Source organism: Hypomesus nipponensis, chromosome 3, assembly GCF_054491055.1.
Source record: "Hypomesus nipponensis isolate SF chromosome 3, ASM5449105v1, whole genome shotgun sequence".
NCBI classification, from domain to species: Eukaryota; Metazoa; Chordata; class Actinopteri; order Osmeriformes; family Osmeridae; genus Hypomesus; species Hypomesus nipponensis.
The window spans coordinates 11,657,498-11,675,734 of NC_140363.1; the positions used below are offsets into that span (position 1 = coordinate 11,657,498).

The following is an 18,237-nucleotide window of genomic DNA, read 5'->3' on the forward strand; positions in this document are numbered from 1 at the left end:
TAGGGTGGAGGGGTCAGGGTTAGGGTGGAGGAGTCAGGGTGGAAGGTTAGGGTGGATGGGTCAGGGTGGAAGGTTAGGGTGGAGGGGTCAGGGTTAGGGTGGAGGGGTCAGGGTTAGGGTGGAGGGGTCAGGGTGGAAAGTTAGGGTGGAGGGGTCAGGCTTAGTCTCACTGAGCAGAACAGCCCCCTCAGGGAAGAAACTGAAAGGTTACACAGCAGAAAACTAGAAAACAGCAGTTAAGAGATTTAAAAAAGTGTATTGATTGTGTCCTCTAGTTGTTGTTGAACTGCACCATTCATCAGCTTTAATGTGGCTGGACATAAGCACACACACCACCCCAGAGGGTAATGAGGAGACCTATGGTCCCTGTCACCTATGGTCCAGTCAGTCCTGGTAAGTATTAGAACACTGCTGGAGGCAGAGACTCCCCAGAGCCTGCCAATACACTGACAGGCCAGGGCTAAAAACCTCCTTAGCAGCCCTCTCAATGCACGCGCACATGCACACACACACACCTGGGAGAGGTTGCCTCCTTGCATTGTCAACAACCACTTACTGACACTTTAATAGCCAGTTCTCTCGACGGAGCATGGCTGCGTGTGTGCATTTGTGTGTGCTTGTGTGTGTGCGCACGTGTGCATGCGTGTATACGGTCAGAAAGTGGGACTGGCCTGCAAAGATAAGAGGCTATCTAGGCCACAAGTGTGTGTGTGTGTGAATGTGTGAGTGTGTGTGTGTGTGCGTGAGTGAGTGAGGAATGACAGGCCTCAACACAGAAAAAACGTGTTGAGGGCATGCCAGAGGGCACGTGGCTGGTGGTATTTAAACACTGAGACGACTTCATGACTAACTGTTTTCCTGTCCAGACAGACCAGCTCCATGAGTCTCCAGCTTCCTCACAAGTAACTAACATGATACAGTGGGCCAACACACAGCCATAACAGGCTCGGTAAAACACCAGTGTCCATCGGTAGAGTTAGGGCTGTGGAGATGAATAGCATGTTCTTCCTTTTGAGGCTGTTAAACCATCAGCATATGAAACAGGGTTTTTTTGGTTTGGTTTGTGTGCATGGTTGAGGCTTAGGAACAGCCTCCCCACATGTGGTTGTAAAGGAGCGGGGGAAGGAGACAGTGAGAGGCTGGAGGCCACGCTGTGTTCCCCATGAGGACCCGCTTCCAGCACAGTGACAAAGCAGGAAATGATGATGGGGGAGGGCACTTTTATACAAATAGAAAAGTGACTTTTATTGCGGGCTTTTTAGATATTCCATTAAAACACCATGACAGGAAATGAGCTGTGTTATATTGGGTTTGCGCTCGCACGCACGCACATGGACACACACTAGGGGACACACACACACACACCTGGGTGGGAGGGGTCCACAGAGTGCTGCACAGCAGTTGGTGAAGATGTTCCCGTGGCTGTAGGGGTTATAGTTGTCCTTTCCTCTTTTAGACGACCACGAGCCTTTTATCTGAAACACCGCGCGCACAGACACACACACACGTTAGAACAGGTACAGGGGCCCACTGAACTGCTTCTGTGAAGCAGACTGTGAACATATTCATTTATTCAGTTGACACACAGGTCCTGAAGACAGACAAAACGTTGTGTTTTGCCATCTCACTGTTAAAGGTAAAATCCTTCCTGTTTATATAGCCCATTGTGTGTGTGTGTGTGTGTAGCTGGGGTAGACATGGACCCTGGAGGAAGGAATACTGAGACTGGCTGACTCACAACAAATACACAAAACTCATCAAGGATCAAGGGTATGTCAGTGTGTGTGTCTGCATGTCTATGTATGCACAAGTGTGTGTGTGTGTGTGCATACAGTACGTGTGTGCGTGTGTGTGTGCAGGTGTGTGTGGGTTGATGCTCACGTCTTCGTTGGTGGTCTGGTTGGAGCTGATCAGGTAGGTGTGGAAGCCGGACAGGCCCACGATGGACCAGACAGAGAAGAAACACACCACCACCTCCAGCACGGTGAAACACGCGGTCAAGGAAAACACGACTGGAAACACCAGCTGCTCCCAGACTACGGTGCTCACGGTAACCACTGGGGCTTACTGACACATTAACTACTGTTCTCTCTCAGGCACACACACAGGCACACCGCGGACCTTATGTCTAACGGACAGTCACCATAACCTCCTTCAAACACACCACAAACACACGCGGTAGGAGGGTGAAAGTAGCATTGGTTTAAGGTGCATGTGTGAGGCAGTCTTTCTGCGTGGTTAGCCATGAGATTAGCTGGAACTGACATGATAATGGACACGTGACAGGATGAATAAAATGTGCTCATGTAAATATGCCAGGGTGTTACCACCTGCGCCTAGACAGTATGTGGTTAGGCTTTAGGCTTGGTGAGTGGCTGTCTCACACTCGCTTGGATTATGTTGCTCTGGGAAAGAAAAGAAAGAAAAAAAAAAAAAAAGCATTCAGATGTAAGACCTTAAGGGTCGGTCCCCTGTGTACCTTTAGAGGCTTGTCCTGGAAACCTGCCACAGAGACAACAAGCTGGCTTAAGGCAAGAGCTGAGTGGTACAGCAGTCACACTGCTGGGCAGCTGTCCATCTCTGGGTCGCACGGCACAGCCTGCTGGCACAGCCTGCTGTGAGGAACACGAGAGACATGGAGGGAAGGGAGGAGACAGCAGGAGAAAGGCATTCTATGAGGTGGGGGGAGAGAGAGAGAGCCAGAGAGAGAGAGCGAGAGAGAGAGAGCGAGCCAGAGAGCGAGCCAGAGAGAGAGCCAGAGAGAGAGAGAGAGCCAGAGAGAGAGAGAGCCAGAGAGAGAGAGAGACAGAGAGCCAGAGAGAGAGAGAGCCAGAGAGAGAGAGAGAGAGCCAGAGAGAGAGAGAGAGAGAGAGAGCCAGAGAGCGAGAGAGCGAGCGAGCGAGCGAGCGAGCGAGCGAGAGAGAGAGAGAGAGAGAGAGAGAGAGAGAGAGAGAGAGAGAGAGAGAGAGAGAGAGAGAGAGAGAGAGAGAGAGAGAGAGAGAGAGAGAGAGAGAGAGAGAGAGAGAGAGAGAGAGAGAGAGAGAGAGAGAGAGAGAGAGAGAGAGAGAGAGAGAGAGAGAGAGAGAGAGAGAGAGAGAGAGAGAGAGAGAGAGAGAGAGAGAGAGAGAGAGAGAGAGAGAGAGAGAGAGAGAGAAGCTGAGTGCGTGCTTTGTAAGCCAAACAGAACCAGACTCGTCAGGCTCAGCAGTCATGCGAGCAGTCCTGAGGACAGGACGGAGCCTGCATTGGTCAGGACATGCTGGTGACGAATGGGAGGGACAGGCAATCAGAGTGAGAACCTTCTAGAAGTTATAAGAGAACTGTAGAGAAAAGGAGATTGGAAAATAGACCAGTTTAAAAAGAGGATAAGAAAGCTGGATGACAGAATGAAGTTAGGAGGAGTTGGTGTGTCGATCTATATGTGTGTGTGTGCGCGCGCGCGTGCACGTTGCAGAGGTTTTTCCAAAAAGGTGAGGACTCTAACAAGTCTGAACTACCTAGTACTATGACTCAGTGCAGTTATCTGTAAAGGTTATGTACACACCGTGGGAAACAGACAGACAGACAGACACACACACACACGAGAGAAAGGATATCTGGCAGGACTGTCCTTGAGTGCGGCGAGAAAGCCTGTTTGATGGGAGCCTGTACGAGAGAGGAGAAGAAGTCAAATGAGTTTAGCTGTGCTTCAAAAACTCAAATGGAACTCAAAAGGGGATGAGAACCTTCAAAGGAATCATTTCTAACTCTCACTATCTGTCTCTCCTGTGTGGCATGGGGACATCCCTGTATGATCCAGTCCCTCTCTACTGTATCACTTCTCACCGGCTGATGATTGGCTGTGGGCTGTCAGGTCAGTCAGTGTCTGCCAGTCTGCGTTGACTGAGAATCTGCTGTCACTCACACCCACTACATGCACAGCTCACGCACACCACACACAAGACCCCAGTTCTCTCTCAGTCTACCTCTCACCCCAGCCCCCCCTCCTCTCCTCTCCTCTTCTCCTCTCCTCCAAGCCCCCCCTCCTCTCCATCCTCCCAGCCCTCCCCTCCTCTCTTCCCAGCCCTCCTCTCCTCCCGGACCCCCCTCCTCTCCATCCTCCCAGCCCTCCCCTCCTCTCCTCCCACCCCTCCCCTCCCCTCTTCTCCTCTCCTCCCAGCCCTCACCTCTTCTCCTCTCCTCCCAGCCCCCCCTCCTCTCCATCCTCCCAGCCCTCCCCTCCCCTCCTCTCCTCCCATCCCTCCCCTCTTCTCCTTCCAGCCCTCCCTCCTCTCCTCCCAAACCACCTCTCCTCCTAGCCAGCTGGTGTTCCAGGAGATCCTCCCACCCACCAGCAGCCCTGGAGCCAGGGGAGGGAGAGAGGAGCCCAGGCCCGTGCTGAAGAGAAAAGAACATGCCTACAGCAGCATAGACAAAACTCATGAGCAGGCTAATTGAGAACATGCCTACATCATGATTACCTATGAGGATTAGTAATTAACTGAAATAGTGCACTAACAGTGAATTTCACATGAGGGATCCAAATGAAGTGTGTTCTGCATTCACATTTCTCTGTCCAGCCCCAAATGGGCCTAGTCAGCAAGATCAGCTGAGAGAGACACAGTGCAGCCACTTGAAATGCCATTATATCCTTACTACCATCTGTGTGTTAGAGAGAGAGAGCCAGAGAAAGAGAGAGAGAGAGACAGCCAGAGAGAGCCAGAGAGAGAGCCAGAGAGAGAGAGCCAGAGAGAGAGAGACATAGAGAGAGCCAGAGACAGACAACAAGGAGTAAAAGACAAAAATAAAGAGACAATGAGAGAGATAGAGACATAGACAGACAGAGAAAGAGAGAGAGAGAGAGAGAGAGAGAGAGAGAGAAAGAGAGAGAAAGAGAGAGAAAGAGAGAGAAAGAGAGAGAGAGAGAGAGAGAGAGAGAGAGAGAGAGAGAGAGAGAGAGAGAGAGAGAGAGAGAGAGAGAGAGAGAGAGAGAGAGAGAGAGAGAGAGAGAGAGAGAGAGAGAGAGAGAGAGAGAGAGAGAGAGAGAGAGAGAGAGAGAGAGAGAGAGAGAGAGAGAGAGAGAGAGAGAGAGAGAGAGAGAGAGAGAGAGAGAGAGAGAGAGAGAGAGAGAGAGAGAGAGAGAGAGAGAGAGAGAGAGAGAGAGAGAGAGAGAGAGAGAGAGAGAGAGAGAGAGAGAGAGAGAGAGAGAGAGAGAGAGAGAGAGAGAGAGAGAGAGAGGGGACATCAAGCCCATCTAATATGGCCGTCCATCCTGGTCTCATTCAGTCACAGGAAATGTATTGATCCCCGTGTCTCGCCTCTCTTGTGTCAATAAAAGTGACGCAGGCTTGTGGGTGACAGAAATTCCCAGGAAACAAGTGGGCTCTCTGGGCTAAGCTCCCTCTCCTTCCTGCGGAGGGCTGTGCATTAGAGGGCCTATTTCCAACGTGGCTGTGATGTGTGCTGTGTCTCAATGTGCACGTCTGTTAACAGAGAGATTTTCTTGAAAGGCAACAGAGAAAGATCCTTAGAGGAGCGTAAATTAGGCTTTTTTCTCTTGTCCTGTATCCAACATGACCATCCACCCCCAGCCCACACACACACACACACACACAGACACACACACACACAAACACACACTGCTGAAAGAAACCTAGCAGAGGTTCGGTCTGCTTCCTCCTAAAGAGCCAGTGAGCCAGAACGCCCACATCCAGCCTGCTAGCACTGACAGAGCAGCACCAGGAGAGTGTGTGTGTGTGTGTGTGTTAGAGCCTGTGTGTGTGTGAGAGCCTGTGTGTGTGAGAGCCTGTGTGTGTGAGAGCCTGTGTGTGTGTGTGTGCAGTACTTACGTAGGATGACATGGGTGATGACGAAGGCGAAGATGAAGATGGTGAGGAAGGAGAGCGAGAGGATGAACATGTAGAAGAAGCGGTAGTTCCTCTTCCCCACACAGTTCCCCACCCAGGGACAGTGGTGGTCAAACCGCTCTGTGGACAAAGAAGGGGGGGGAGAGTGAGTGGGAGAAACAGGCAGAGTTATGAAAGTTCAACCGTTCATAGAGAAAGGGGGGTAAGGGGAGGTGGGGTTTCAGGAACAGAATGATGCAAGCAGTGGAACACAGAAAGACAGGGGGAGGGTGGGAGAGGGAGGTAGCTGGAGCCTGAATAGAGAGCCTCTCATCTAACAGCTTTGAGGACAGTCCATATCAGCCATAAGGGACAGAGGTTTGGTGCCAGTTCAAAGGCAGGTGGGTTAATCCAGCTATGGTCTCCGCAATCAGCCAGCAACCAGCTGAATGACACAGCAGTAAGGTATTATAGGCAAGGTATGGATGTACTTCTCCTTTGAAGAAGAAAAATAACACACATACACACACACACATTTTCCTGACCTCCCTCTGCATCCTACTCTTGCCTCAATATCCTGAGGGGTGATTACAACGGCAGCCATTTCCATCCCACTCCACAATCTAAATTACAGGAAGAGGGAGAGTTGGTCCCTTTGAGCCCTGGCATCATTAGTTACTCCTTCAAAGGCTGCCTGGCTCTCTGCTTAAAGAGCAGCTATTACACTAGCCTTCACTGGGGCTGTCAATGCAAAACTCAGGCACCGGAGTCAATGAGTGATTCTAGGGGCCAATAGATAATTGCCTCCCATGAAACGTCAATTCGGGACACTTTGCACCCCATTCAGGACTTCCTCGATAAGCTGGAGAGCTGGATTGCTGTGTGACAGAACTGGTGGAGGGCTGGCAGGCCGTAGAGGACCGGCCATCGGGGTGGCAGTGTGCTTTGGTACTTAATTGATTAATCAAAGTGGCTGTTTCTATTTGGAGAGAGTGGCGTTAGTGGCCTGGTTCCATTTGTGTTAATAGGACCCTGAAGATTGAGTATCAATGCATTCAAACTGGAGTGGCAGACCTACAGGCAGACTTACAGGCAGATACACACACAGAGACAGGCAGACACACACAGAGAAACAGGCAGACACACACAGAGAAACAGGCAGACACACACAGAGACAGGCAGACACACACAGAGACAGGCAGACACTCACAGAGAAACAGGCAGACACACACAGAGAAACAGGCAGACACACACAGAGAAACAGGCAGACACACACAGAGAAACAGGCAGACACACACACAGAGAGACAGGCAGACATGCACAGAGAGACAGGCAGACACGCACAGAGAGACAGGCAGACACACAGAGAGACAGGCAGACACAGAAAGACAGGCAGACACACACAGAGACAGGCAGACACACACAGAGAGACAGGCAGACACACACAGAGAGACAGGCAGACACACACAGAGACAGGCAGACACACACAGAGACAGGCAGACACACACAGAGACAGGCAAACACACACAGAGACAGGCAGACACACACAGAGACAGGCAGACACACACAGAGACAGGCAGGCCTGAGACAAACAGAGTGAGACAGAGATGCTGCACAGGCAGTTCCGGGCAGGTGGAGCAGTCACTTGAGGGATGGTAAGAAGGGTTACTGTGGTTAGCTGCAAACATCAACTCTTGCCTGACTGCCACAACACCCTCCTGCCTCCCCTCAGCACACTGGGCCGACTCCCAGAGAAACAGGAAAGGGAGGGAGCCGCAGATTCACCATAGACGACCAGCTCATCCATCTCCCAGCACTGTGCCGGGAGGTAACGAGCTTGTAAATTACACTGCATGTGAGGGCGCAGGGCTGAACGGGGGCTGGTGGTGGGGGGTCTACTGAGGGAACATTGGAGAGGAGGCCCCTGGGTCATCTGGGGAACAGCTTAATGATGCCGTTTTTGTATTTCTAGGGACAGTCCTGTCTCTCTGCACTACTCTCTACTACTCGCACAAACACACTGCTGCTAACACGATGCACTCGCACGCATGCACGCACACACTCACCCACAGACAGGCACACACACACACACACACACACACACACACACACACTCACCCACACAGTTGTCACAGAGGCTGCAGTGGGAGGCGCGCGGAGGTCTGAAGATCCTGCAGGTGAAGCAGTACTTAAGCTTGACCGTCTGACCGTTGATGAGGACCTCCCTGGTCCTGGGGGGCGGCCGGTAGCTCCCCGAACTGGAGCCGTTGGCTACATCTGTCAAGGGGAGGGGGGGGGGCAGAGAGGAGGGAGAGGCAGAGAGAGATATGAGAGGTGAAGGAGAATAGCTTTTTTGTTAGCACATTTACTTTAAAGACAGGCATCATAAAGCTGGCGGCTGGCAAAAAGAGAAGTAGCAGGAGAGAGACATCCAGAAGGCTTGGCTTGTTAGCGGGGCTCCAGTTTTTGTGTATGTGAGACTGGGAAGAAAAAAACCTGGTGGTGTTGTATCACTCTGTGTGTGTGTGTGTGTGTGTGTGTTTTGGTGTTATTGCGTGCACACGCATACCGTGGGAGTCTTCTGAGAGAAACTGCAGTAAATGAAACACATGGGTGTCTTTCCCAGCGTGATCGATACAGATCTGAGCTGCACTAAAGAGCACGTGAGAAAAGAAACTAGAGGAGACAGAAAGTGAGTGGGAGGTGAATTAGCATACACAAATACATCAAAGAGACAAGCAAAGGCAGGACATATCTGCTCTCTGAAAAACGCATAACATACTATTACATCCTGTACCTATAGGTCTGTGCTACATATTTAGCATTCAGTCTACATTCAACCAGTTCTACTAAACCATAGGCCATCGGTTATGTATTCCTTTGTGTCGTGTGACATGGTCCTTAGTTAAGGTGATTCTGTTGGTGCTTAGACCACATCATTGGCGACAATAAACCTGTACAAAAGGCGTTGTAATCCCATGAAGCCGCAGCGGAGACGCTGAGACTGTTTATACAACAGCAATCAGTGCAGCCTCCACCTCGTCCACACGCCCTTCAAGCTGCAAGTGATGAACTACTAATGAAATGTTTATAGACTGGGCAGGAAGCCCAGAATACAGATCCTGTCTCTTACACGGGGCATTACTAGTCAGTCATTTCCATGGACCTGGACTCTGGCTTCATATGGGGAGGGGGTGAAAGGGCTGGATGATTTACCATTCTTCAGGTTAAGGCACATAAAACAGACAGTGATTTTATCATAATAGAGTACCCTGAGAATTAGCGGTTTCCTTGGTCAGCCACATAGGTCCAGCCTTTAGTCTATAACCGTCTTCACCCCCCCCCCCCCCACCCCCCACCCCCTTCTCAGAGCTATAAATGTATACTTTATGTTCCCAGACACCTCTAGGTGCAGAGACATCAAGGTGGCTTTTCTGCAAAGTGGAAGTGAACACTGCCAATCCCAAACAAGCCTGTATATCAGATTACAGACCGACTTTTAACCGGACAGCCGTGATAGAAGCCTAGCAAGGAGGAAGTAGAGATAACACATGGTGAATTAGTCAGTGATACTGCTTCACAGCACGTACGTACGAGTGTGCACACACACACGCGCAGATGAAGGAGGGTTCAATGTCGGCCAAAGCCAGCTTCAGCCTGGCTCGTCCCAGCAGGAGGGAGAAGAAAGCTAATTGCTGTCCTGCAGTGAGGAGGAGAATGAGCTCCAGAGCGTTTAGCAGATGGATCTTCTTGCAGTGTACAGTACTGGGCTGTGAGCAGCCAGACCTACACCGACCCGAGCTTTTAACAAGGCCAAGACCTTATACAAATTGCTGAGTCAATATAGCTGTTGGTGAGACTCAACCAAAAGAAAACTGCAGAGCCCGGTGATAATCGATAAGAGCAGGCTTTAATAACCGAGTGTCAACATAGATCATGCAGATGGGCGACACATCGGATCCATATTCCTCAGACTCGTTTTCTACGGTGACGACCATCACAAAGACGTAGCCTCTGGAGAGCTGAGGATATGGAATGGAACTGTGTTTGGCTCCGTCACACTCCAGACACCCTATCACGTCTGGACACCCTTCATCATCTGTCACTGTCAGGGTGTGTGTGTGTGTGTGTGTGTGTCAGCTCTAGTGACAGCCACATCGCTGATGAGTGCTGTGTGTGGAGGAGGAGGTCAGTGTTCTGTACTGGTGCTCTAGGGCTGTGTCTGTACCAGTCTGTCCTCCTGTCTGTCTGCACCACACTACCTCTGTCCTCCTGTCTGTCTGCACCACACTACCTCTATCCTCCTGTCTGTCTGCACCACACTACCTCTATCCTCCTGTCTGTCTGCACAACACTACCTCTATCCTCCTGTCTGTCTGCACCACACTACCTCTATCCTCCTGTCTGTCTGCACCACACTACCTCTGTCCTCCTGTCTGTCTGTACCAGTCTGTCCTCCTGTCTGTCTGTACCACACTACCTCTGTCCTCCTGTCTGTCTGCACCACACTACCTCTGTCCTCCTGTCTGTCTGCACCACACTACCTCTGTCCTCCTGTCTGTCTGCACCACACTACCTCTGTCCTCCTGTCTGTCTGTACCACACTACCTCTGTCCTCCTGTCTGTCTGCACCACACTACCTCTATCCTCCTGTCTGTCTGCACCACACTACCTCTGTCCTCCTGTCTGTAGGTACCACACTACCTCTGTCCTCCTGTCTGTCTGTACCACACTACCTCTGTCCTCCTGTCTGTCTGCACCATACTACCTCTGTCCTCCTGTCTGTCTGCACCACACTACCTCTGTCCTCCTGTCTGTCTGCACCACACTACCTCTGTCCTCCTGTCTGTAGGTACCACACTACCTCTGTCCTCCTGTCTGTCTGCACCACACTACCTCTGTCCTCCTGTCTGTCTGTACCACACTACCTCTGTCCTCCTGTCTGTCTGCACCACACTACCTCTGTCCTCCTGTCTGTCTGCACCACACTACCTCTGTCCTCCTGTCTGTCTGTACCACACTTCCTCTGTCCTCCTGTCTGTCTGCACCACACTACCTCTGTCCTCCTGTCTGTCTGCACCACACTACCTCTGTCCTCCTGTCTGTCTGTACCACACTACCTCTGTCCTCCTGTACCACACTACCTCTGTCCTCCTGTCTGTCTAACCCCATCTGTCCCCATGTCTGTCTGAATTTCCCTGTCTTTCCCTTAGGTTAGTCTGTCCTGCTGTCAGTCTGTCTCACCTGCTGTCTGTCTGTCTCACCTGCTGTTTGTCCTGCTGTCTGTCTGTCCTGCTGTCAGTCTGTCCTGCTGTCAGTCTGTCTGTCTGTCTATCCTGCTGTCAGTCTGTCCCCTGCAGCCTCTGTCTTGTCAGCATCAGACTAGTGAAGGATCCCAGCAGAACTGCTTCCTAACATGTACTGAATGTAGAACACCAGGACAGTAGGTGTTAGTTAAGATTTCCCAGCACGGTCAACACACTAACAACATGCAGAAACCAGAAAGAAAGAAGACACATTTTTTGCTTCCTGTTCATTGATGGCATGTGAAGCCACACTGTACTGTAAAAATAGCTAAACTTCCATATTGTTGAAGAAAATTTTCAATCTGATTTAATTGTACTTGGAAGCAGAGGAAAGCCATAGTTATATCTGGTTTTGTTTTGTTTTGTTATGGGCCATTGTTTTCAACTGACTTCATCCTTCCCATTTCCCCGATAAGCTTTAGTGTGTTCTATTATCTGGCTATAGGAACCATTTGATTTGACGTTGAGAGTTGAGCCAAGAACAGCATTATTCAGATGCAGCTGCAGCAACATCCAGCATTTCCTTCATTCCGCACACGGAATGTAGAGAACATGAAGTAACCATAAAAAAGGACATCCACCATGACCTTTACAGCATGCACTGAAAGTACATTGTCTTGCACGGTTTTCCAAAAAGGCCAATTTCTACTTTAAATAACTGAACCTACAGATTCAAAAGACAAATACAAGAGAGAAAATGAATCACAAAATAAATGTAGGCAGAGGTAAAGCATAAGCCAGTCCAGGACACAGTCATTATGTGTCCCAGTTGTCTTCCATGGTCTGAATCCAGAGGAGGTGAATCCAACTAATCACAGAGGCAGTTCTGCTCATGTGCTGTCCTCCTAAGTCCATCTGGGCAGCCTTCATCACCCTGGCTTTTTCAAGCTGTAGAGGAGCCGGAGGAGGAGGGAGAGGAGGTGGAAGAGGAGGAAGAGGAGGAGCAGGGGGAGGAAGAGGAGGAGCAGGAAGAGGAGGAGCAGGGGGAGGAAGAGGAGGAACAGGAAGAGGAGGAGCAAGAGGAGGAGCAGGAGGAGGAGCAGGAGGAGGAGCAGGAGGAGGAGCAGGAGGAGGAGCAGGAGGAGGAGGAGCAGGAGGACGAAGAGGAGGAGGAGCAAGAGGAGGAGCATGAGGAGGGCGAGGAGGAGCAGGAAGAAGAGGAGGAAGAGGACGAAGAAGAGGAGCATGAGGAGGGAGAAGAGGAGCAGGAAGAGGAAGAGGAAGAGGAGAAGGAGCATGAGGAGAGAGAGGAGGAGCAAAAGCAGAAACAGCAGGAGGTGGTGAAGGAGGAGTCCAAGGAAGAGCAGCAGGGGGAATAGGAGGAGCGGGGGGAGGAGCACAGGGGTTAGGAATAGGAGAGGGAGAGGTTGAGACCAGTCCCAAGAGAAAATAGTTTGGAAGGAGGGTAAAAAAGGATCAATGAATCATAGGCAGCTAAAGTGGTAGTTGAAGGACAGTTTCTCCCTCTGTGTGGAATAATGAGAATGTTACACAATGGTGTAATGACCATTTGCAACACAGATGGTCCTTACACCAGTGGCAAATGGAGTTTTGAAGTAGAGTGTTGAAGTGTGCATGCGAGAGTGTGCGTCCTGAATGGCTTCCAGTCCCTCCCTCCACAGACAGTGTTCTCTCTCCGGAGAGGCAGCACACGCAGCAGCCTTCCCACTGAGAGGGGCCCCCCGCTGGGCGGAGGAGACGTCTTCAAAGCCTCTTGCACAGGAACAAGGCCGCTCAGCCCACTGGCAGGTGTCTCTGGGCCCACAGGCCCCCTCATTACTGACACATCAGTCATTCACTCTCAACAACACGCTCACACTCAGAGAGCCTCCGCCCTCTCACTAAGATCCAGGACTGATCGCCCTCACCAAGCCTTCTAACAGAGCACAGGCATGCCCCGATCCAACCGGGCACAATATCGCCCTTCTCTAATAGGCCCCAGCTTCTCGCAATACATGAACAAGATTGTGACATCATCCTGAAGGATGGATAAATATAGAAATAGGCCCAAAAGAAAGTGGGAAAAGAAAGGCGACTACAGTATGGTTTCCCGTGGCAACAGAGCTCCAGAGGATTGCGACACTGAAAGAGGGAATGATTGGATGTTTGTCTAAGATGGATGTGTGCGAGTTCAGCGGAATGTGACATGCTGGTATCGGAGCTGTGCATAATTCAGACAGGCTGAGAGAGAGGGAGAGAGAGACAGAGAGCAGAGTGCTGTGGGCTCATTCTCACACACACCTTTTATCTCTCTCTTTCTCTCCATCCCTTTCTTTCCCTCTCCCCATCTACACAAAACCTCGCCTCCTATTCGCTGCCCTTTCATCTCACACCCCCCTCTCGTCCCCACCTTCTCTCCTTTCAAACGGTCCCCCCCCCCCCCCCATCTATCTCCCCTCTCCTCTCCGTTTCTCGATGCCAGCTAATCGCTGCCTCAGAGACGCAGAGAGCGGAGCCTCGACAGATGAATGGGCTGGTGGGTGCATGGAGATCCTCCAGCCCACTCAGGGTGAGGGATCAGCCCCGCAGAGAGGCTCTGGAACAGGATCGTGTCCCCACACACACACACACGCACCGCCCCTACAGCACCGCCCATTGTTGAAGCTCCCACAATAGGAGCCATGCATCACGGCGCCTGAAGCCAATAACTGGGCAGAGGAGGGGGGGGGGGGGATCTAGTGCGGTGCCTGGCTAGATGGGAGATGAGGCTTAAGCTAATGACATCAGAACAGCCACTCCAGTCCTTTTGAGGGGCTCGGCGCTCGCTCTGCTGCACTGCTGTGGGACTGTGTTGGGGTCTGTGCCTCGGCTCTCTGGTGTCTTTACCACAGGCGAGGACACCCTCCCCTTGTCAGTGTGTGTGTGTGTGTGCGTGATGGGTTTGTTTTACATATTGCAAGGAGTATGATAGCATCATGGCACTGTTTCCTCATGCCTCCCGGCCTGGGCTGGACCTAGCAGCCGTACTGTATGGTGTATTAACCACCACTCTGAGCAGGCATGAACAGCTGACAGGAGGCAGCCGTGACGCTGGAGAGGCAGCGTGACCTGTGCCCTGGTGGAGCAGGACGCCCTCCCTCTCTGGCTCAGCCAGCCAGCCGGAGAGCAGGGGGGTCCGGGCCCAGAAGCTGCGTCGTGGCAAGGTGGGTGGAGACGCGGAGGAGGAGGAAGCTCAAACACAAAAGGGGAATACTCCACCGACTCGCGTGAAAACGCCTCCGTCCAAGTCACCTACTCTGTCTCGGTGCGCCTACGCGCGCGCACAGACGAGCTCACTCACGCACGCCCACCCACCGTCTCGTAAAGCCCTTAAATGTCAGTGCACCCTGCACAAGCCTGATGTTCCCATTACCAACCCAGATCTATTCCCTGCGCCGGAGTCCAGCCTAGCTAGCAGCGGTATGAAAGGCCGCCTGGCATTCACGGGCCTGGCCCACACGCACCCCCGCTGCGCAGGAGAGAGAGGACCGGTGTGGGTAATGACTGGGACTGTCTGTCTTGTCTGTCTGGCATTAGCACCGCCTGTCTGACTGATGCCAGTGTGTCTACCTCCGATGGGCATACACAGACGCGGGCAGCGATACAGAAACATGTATACATCACACACACACAAAGATGCAGCCCACAACACACGCACAGACAGTACACACACACGCATACATAGACACAGACGGAGTCAACCGTACACACACATTCATATAAAACACACACACACACACACCCTCATGATGACAGGCCCTTGCCGTAGGGAGGGGGCACGCTGTTTTGCCCTGTGCTCTTCACAGTGTGTGGGCTGATCAACAGATCGATGCTGTTACGGAGGTTGAGCCCCTAGTACTCAGAGTGGATGACAACAACATTATCTATTCATGACCATGGGCAGTTCAAATAGGTCATAAAGTGTCAGGGCTGTGTGATCATCGAGGACACGGCCTTTCAAGCCGTGTCTTCTTCCACACTGAACAGTGCACACACAGGGACTGTGCGTTTACCTCAAAACACAACCATGACCAAGACCAAGTTCTGAACTGGGAGAGGGGAGGCGAGGACATGAAACTGTCGGGACAAGCTTGGCTCTTGGTCGTGTTTCTTAAAATCGGGACCGACCACCGAGCCAGAGCATATACAAAGGAGAACTCAGCATGCTAAAACATTGGCCTGCATTCCTCCTCTCCCCTCACGCCGTCAAGGCCACGAGGGATCCAGTACTCTTTTCCCCACTCCCCTTTCACACACACACACACACACACACTCCTCATTATGTCTCTCCTACCCACTGTGACCCCCCCCCCCCCCAGTACACTGACGATTACAAAGCAGTCTGATCCGTGAGTCAACCACTTTAATGGTTCTCCTCTTCCATCCTGTCCTTGGACTGCTTGGGTTCACAACCGTTAAAACACAGCCATAGGTACGGACGGGCGATCCCACGCTTAACGAGGCATCTGCCAACACCCCAGAACATGCACGCATTATTCAGGAGGTTTCTTTTACAGGGCTGGCGCTTCAGATAATAGCAAGCCTTCACACGACAGGCTGGAAATAGCCTTGTAAATGACGAAAAAGGGAATACATAAATAAATAAACAAACACTGCAATAAAATATGTCTTGACACATATTTTTCTGGGCAAGTTTATACACACATACCCAGACTGGTCAGTACTTTTTCACAGCATCAAACAGCATATGACATAAGCTGGGTTACCATTCTTACAACCCTATAAATGATGACAGTTGGCAAACATGCTAGCTGAGGCTTGGACCAACCTTTATACTGCATAAGCGGACAAGAGGGTGGGGATTATTAAAACAAAAGACCCTGTAGGCCAGACACTGCACCTGTGGAAGCGCTCTTTTAGATATCCTCTTTGCGGCTTTTAAAGAAGAATGATTCTTGGTGTGTTTAAGACGTTTACCTCTGGCTATAATTGGCTTAGGCAACCGTAATTACGTTTGATGATGGTATTGTGAGGTTAAGAGTCTGTCTTTCCACAATAACAGTTTGAGGCACTCCCTGGAGCCCTCATAAGTAGGTCTCTCTGTCACCGTCTCCTGACTTGAGCTGGTCTTTAGAGAGAAGGACTTCCATTTGGTCACTTAAGGACACAAACGAGAGACAAACACAGGGAGACAGCACAAGAAGATGAGGGGAAAGATAGATAGATAGAGAGAGGGAGAGGCACAGCACTCTCTGACACTCCTGTAGAGAGAGAGAGGATGAATTGACAAAGAAAGAGATAGCAACAGAGACAGACAGACAGACAGACAGAGAGACAGAGAGAGATCAAGCCCATCTAAGAGAGAGGAAGAGAGGCCGAGAGCCCGGTGCAGATGAGTGTGCCTCCTTGAAGTCACAGGGCTGGATCGGGGCTAAGAGCAAACAGATGTGCCTCCGATGCTCCGCACGTCAACCAGCATAGACATGACTGGAACCAGCACAGCGGGCACGACAAGCAGAGAGCCAGATGGAGGAGTGGGAGGGGGACAACAAGAGGGAGGAGAGAGCTGGAGGAGAGAGCTGGAAGAAAGAGCTGGAGGAGAATGCTGGAGGAGAGAGCGTAGGAGAGAAGGGGATGGAGGGTAGTGAGAGAAAAGGAGGCAGGAGGGAACTGGATTGGGTTTAGAAAGCGAGCGAACAAAGGTGGATTCTAACACGGCTGCCCGATAAGGATAAAGCCAATGACCTTTCCCTCTCAGCAGGGTCAAACTTCACATTTCTGACAGGTGTTTGATGATATGTCTGGTTCCCTTCTCTGAGAGGTGGAGATACAGGCAGCAGCAGAGAGGGTCTCAAGCCTTGAAGTTTTGCTCTACCAAGGGGGTGGTCCAGCCAGAAGGCTTCAATTCCAACCACCTCATCTTAAGTGAACTGACATTGAACTGTTGCAGGCCTGGACTGCAGGCGTTGGTTTGGGGCCTGTTCTGCTCAAGAGAATGCAGAGGCTAGCAGAGACACTGGGATTCTGGGAGATAGTTGTCCATCATTGTAATCACCATCACAGCAGATGCAAAAAAAAAAGTTCATCCAGAGGGCAGCATCAAACTCTGACATCAGTCAAGAGGTCACATGGCCATGCTGGACATCTCTCATGCACGTCTGCACGCGCACACACACACACACACACACACACACGTCAGTGCGAGCACCAACCAACACAAACACTAACTAGCGCACTACAAACTAAGCATCTTCTATTTAGCTCTACAAATGAGAAATGAGCACAGAAGCCCATGGGGGCGCAGTGGGGGTGCTGTGGTATTTGGGTCAATGATGTTCACTCTTTCCTTTTTTGTTGTTGTTTGTGTTGTATCCTCCAAAACAATGATCTACCCATATGACTGGCACAGCGGTACAGCGGTACAGCAGGAGCTCTAGAGACTCTACTTTTCCGTACAAAGCCTTGGAGTCAACTAACAAGATTAATTAACGGGATCCAATGTTTGTTTACTTCAGCCTATTTGCCTGCAGTCTAAGCAGAATGTTGACAAACGTTTGGAATCTCAAATGATGAGAATCCCTATCTGCTACAGAGGTCGACCAGCACTCGAAGGTGGGATACATAGCTGTTAAATCATTTAGGAAATGGTAAGTGCCTGGATATCGAAAAGTTCAGCAAACTCAACATTTAAAGCGCATTGAATCTGAGTTCAAAGTCTTTGGCCACTCTGAGGTTAGCCCACCAATACTTTGTATTTATTAATTTTACCTTCATTTAACCAGAAAGGGCTCATTGTGATTTGTAATTTTTTTACCAAGAGCATCCTCACCAAGATAGGCAGCACCAAGAAACTATGTAATATCGTAATACGTAGTGACGTAATATCCTATAAAGGAAAACTATATAGAATCAAACACATTTAAACATGTATTTGGAATGAGCCATAGGCTACATTCCTTGTACCCCATACCAAACAACACTTCAGACTGAGCTTCCCTCAAATCCAACTTGGCTCTGTTCCCACCCGGTCAGGGTGGGGGGAGAGCCTCACCCAGCGCTCTCATCCCAGATCAGCTGATGCACAGTCCACATTCCTAAGAGCAGCTCTGCCGGATTAGGCTCATCTTGAGAGGCTTACCGTGCGGGGTGGGAGGGCGGAGAGTGGG

At 50.9% G+C, this 18,237-nt stretch overlaps 1 protein-coding gene across 2 annotated transcripts in view; it reads right to left on the reverse strand.

Moving 5' to 3' along the window:
• The window catches only part of LOC146299803 (palmitoyltransferase ZDHHC14-like), a 40,659-nt gene that overhangs the window by 7,977 nt on the left and 14,445 nt on the right, over positions 1-18,237 (reverse strand). For both annotated transcript variants that reach the window (XM_084676190.1, XM_084676196.1), the window contains exons 4-8: positions 7,944-8,102; positions 5,829-5,966; positions 3,597-3,645; positions 1,882-1,984; positions 1,366-1,475 (exon numbers count right to left, since the gene is read on the reverse strand). In XM_084676190.1, the coding sequence (XP_084532316.1) occupies positions 1,366-1,475; positions 1,882-1,984; positions 3,597-3,645; positions 5,829-5,966; positions 7,944-8,102 (559 nt within the window). The remainder of the gene's footprint in view (positions 1-1,365; positions 1,476-1,881; positions 1,985-3,596; positions 3,646-5,828; positions 5,967-7,943; positions 8,103-18,237) is intronic.